At 40.3% G+C, this 3,236-nt stretch overlaps 1 protein-coding gene across 1 annotated transcript in view; it reads left to right on the plus strand.

Moving 5' to 3' along the window:
* The window catches only part of LOC106869754 (protein white), an 18,009-nt gene extending 15,633 nt beyond the window's left edge, over nt 1-2,376 (plus strand). Inside the window, exons 6-7 of the mRNA XM_052977117.1 lie at nt 695-790; nt 1,914-2,376. Coding sequence (XP_052833077.1) covers nt 695-790; nt 1,914-2,084 — 267 coding nt within the window. The 3' untranslated portion in view covers nt 2,085-2,376. The remainder of the gene's footprint in view (nt 1-694; nt 791-1,913) is intronic.
* The last annotated feature ends 860 nt before the right edge of the window (nt 2,377-3,236 follow it).

Below are 3,236 nucleotides of genomic sequence, written 5' to 3' on the forward strand. Positions count from 1 at the left end.
AACTGCCCATATCCTACCTAAAATACTGTCTATGTGATCTCAAATTTTAAAGCAAACACATAATTTTCTTATGGTCTCTTAAACATTCTCTAGAACAACACTATGTACAAATCCAAATATATGGTACCCTAGGCATAACACCTACATGAACTTCTAACTTGTTGTCTCTTGAGGTCTCTGGGTGAGACTTGGATCCAGCTTGTACAAATGCAAAACAAAAGTCAAACATAAAATAATAATAATAATAATAATCGTTAGTACTATAATCACAAGACATGACTGTAGGCACCAATATCAGACTGGTGTTAATTTTATCAATCCTGCAAGGATGAAAGGCAAAGTCGACTTTGGTGGTATTTGATCTTTTGTTCGACGCGCTAACGATTCTGCTAGATCGCGATAAGAGATAGCAGCGACAACTAAATCTGTTTCAAACTAGATTTTACAGCCGCCGACAACATACGGGTCAAGAATGACCTGAGGCAAAACAACAACAACAACAACAACAACAACAACAACAACCAAAACGCTGGGTTCAGGTTACAGAATAAAAAAACAAAACATTCTTTCGAGACTCCCAAAGCCGATGGTTCCTCTGATAGCTTATCGACTTTACAGACAGTCAGTCGCAGATATATAACCATCGATCTCTTACTATCACTTACGTCAATGTATCTCTTGTCTCTTGCTCCAGCTGAGCCTGACAAAATGTGCCAATACCATGATTGGTGATGAAAGAATCAAAGGAATATCAGGAGGAGAGAAAAAAAGAGTGGCGTTTGCTTCCGAGGTAAGTGTTGTCGTTTGTACTGTTTTAGATTTTTCTATAGACACGGCCTCTCTCACTTTCTGTTTCTCTGTCTGCCTCTCTGTTTCTCTGTCCGTCCGTCCGCCTAAGTATCTATCTGTCTGTCTGTCCGTCGTCTGTCCGTCCGTCGGTCGCCTGTCCGTCCGTCGTCTGTCCGTCCGTCGTCTGTCAATTTTTTTAACATATGAAAGACTATCAAGACCAAGCGATTGTGCAACTATGAAAGACTATCAAGACCAAGCGATTGTGCAACTATGAAAGACTATCAAGACCAAGCGATTGTGCAACTATGAAAGACTATCAAGACCAAACGCCCATGAAAACTGACGAGAGGGGTCTTGCTTCATCAGGACAATGTTCCAGTACACAAGTCTTTGCTTTAAATGGCTGCTGTACGTGACTGGAACTTTGAACTGGCTGATCAGCATCCCTATCCTCCTAATATCAACTGTTCCTTAACATGAAAAAAGACTTGGCTGGAAACTAGCGTCGCAATGATTATGACAGCATATCTGCTGCCGATCATTCTTTTGACCAAAAGGATGAAAGCCTCTTCACCAATGAACTCCAAGAACTGCAACACTGATGGAAGAAGTGTGTGGACCACAAGGGGGACTATGTTGGAAAATGAACCTCATTTAGTCACATTCCATGAGAATTGCTTGGTCAGCTTACGAACTTCTCAGTATATAAAATTTTCTCTTCAATATCTGTCCATCTGTCCGTCCGATGATCCTTCCGTCCGACGATCCTTTCGTCCGATCATCCTTCCGTCCGATCATCCTTCCGTCCCACGATCCTTTCGTCCGATCATCCTTCCGTCCGATCATCCTTCCGTCCTTCCTCCTTCTCTGTCTTCTTCCCTTTTACTTTTCATCTTTCTACTTCTTGCCATTCTTTCTCTGTAATCTTTTTCACTCTAACCCCTGTTTTCTTCCACTTCTTCTCTCTCACCCTTGTTTTTGTCATACTCTCCCTTTCTCCTCTCTCTCTCTCTCTCTCTCTCTCTCTCTCTCTCATACTTACCTCTCTGTCTCACATCTACACACCCATGTTCATCACGGCCCTCAATTTCTTTTCTATTTTATATCTTTTTCTATTCAAGATTTTAACAGATCCTCCTCTCATCTTTCTCGACGAACCCACTTCCGGTCTGGATTCTTACTTAGCTAAAAATCTTATTCAAGTCTTGAAAAACATGGCGTCTCGCGGCCGTACCATCATAACAACGATCCATCAACCATCGTCAGAAATATTTACTATGTTTGACGAGTAAGTACAACATCTGCTACTTAAATCTTTAGCCACGTCACACATTTTCATTTACTGCTTGGTCGACGAAGTGGGAGGAACACTCACAACTTGTTTTCCAGTACCTCTGAAATTGATGAGCAGAAAGGGAGACAGATCGAAGACTAATACAAGCATACGCATATGTGTATTTAAACGAAATTGTAGAAACTGGCTGGTGGAAGAAATTACGAATGAAAAAAAACCCAACAAAAACAAACAAAAAAAAACAGACGTAGAAATCGAAACATGGTGTCTTAATTGCAGCTATTGCTATTGCTATTATTATTATTATTATTATTATTATTATTATTATTATTATTATTATTATTATTATTATTATTATTAAGGCAGCGAGCTGGCAGAATCGTTAGCACGCCCCAAAAAATGTTGAGCGACATTTCGTCCGTCTTTACGTTCTGGGATCAAATTCCATCGAGGTCGACCTTGCCTTTCATCCTTCCGCAGTCAATGAAATAAGTATCAACTGAGCACTGGGGTCAATATAGTCAACTTAACCCCTTCACCAAACCTGCTGCTGGCCTTGTGCCAAAATTTGAAACCATTATTCATCGACTAACCCTTCCCCATAAAATTTCAGGCCTTGTGCCTATAGTAGAATGGCTTATTACTGAAATGGTAAACTAGCAGAATCGTTAACACCCTGGATAAATGCTTTGTGTCATTCCTTCCGGCTCCTTACATTCTGATTTCATATTCCACGGAGGCCAAAATTGCCTTTCATCCTTGCTGGATATATAAAAATTGTACCAGTTGAGTACAGGGGTCGATGTTATCGACCAGCCCTACACTAAGATCTCTTGTGGCTATAGTGGAAAGGATTATTCTATTTTTTGGTCGTGTTCCATGTTTATTATTTTTATTGTTGTTTTTCTTTCGAAAAATATCTGCCCGAACAAATAACCTCGTTATAAAAGTTTGATAGCTAAATTCGTAAAACTCACAAAATGATAAACTATTGCATGGATCTAAGTATCTAAGGAGGGGAACGTGCAATTACCTGTAAGTCAGATTGCCTCATGGCCCCAACAGGTAAAATTGACAAAGCGTTACCCTGAAGATGGCGAAGGAAATGTGCTGGAATAGCAACTCTGACTGATGGAGCTCGCTCTCACCG

Source organism: Octopus bimaculoides, chromosome 27, assembly GCF_001194135.2.
Source record: "Octopus bimaculoides isolate UCB-OBI-ISO-001 chromosome 27, ASM119413v2, whole genome shotgun sequence".
NCBI classification, from domain to species: domain Eukaryota; kingdom Metazoa; phylum Mollusca; class Cephalopoda; order Octopoda; family Octopodidae; genus Octopus; species Octopus bimaculoides.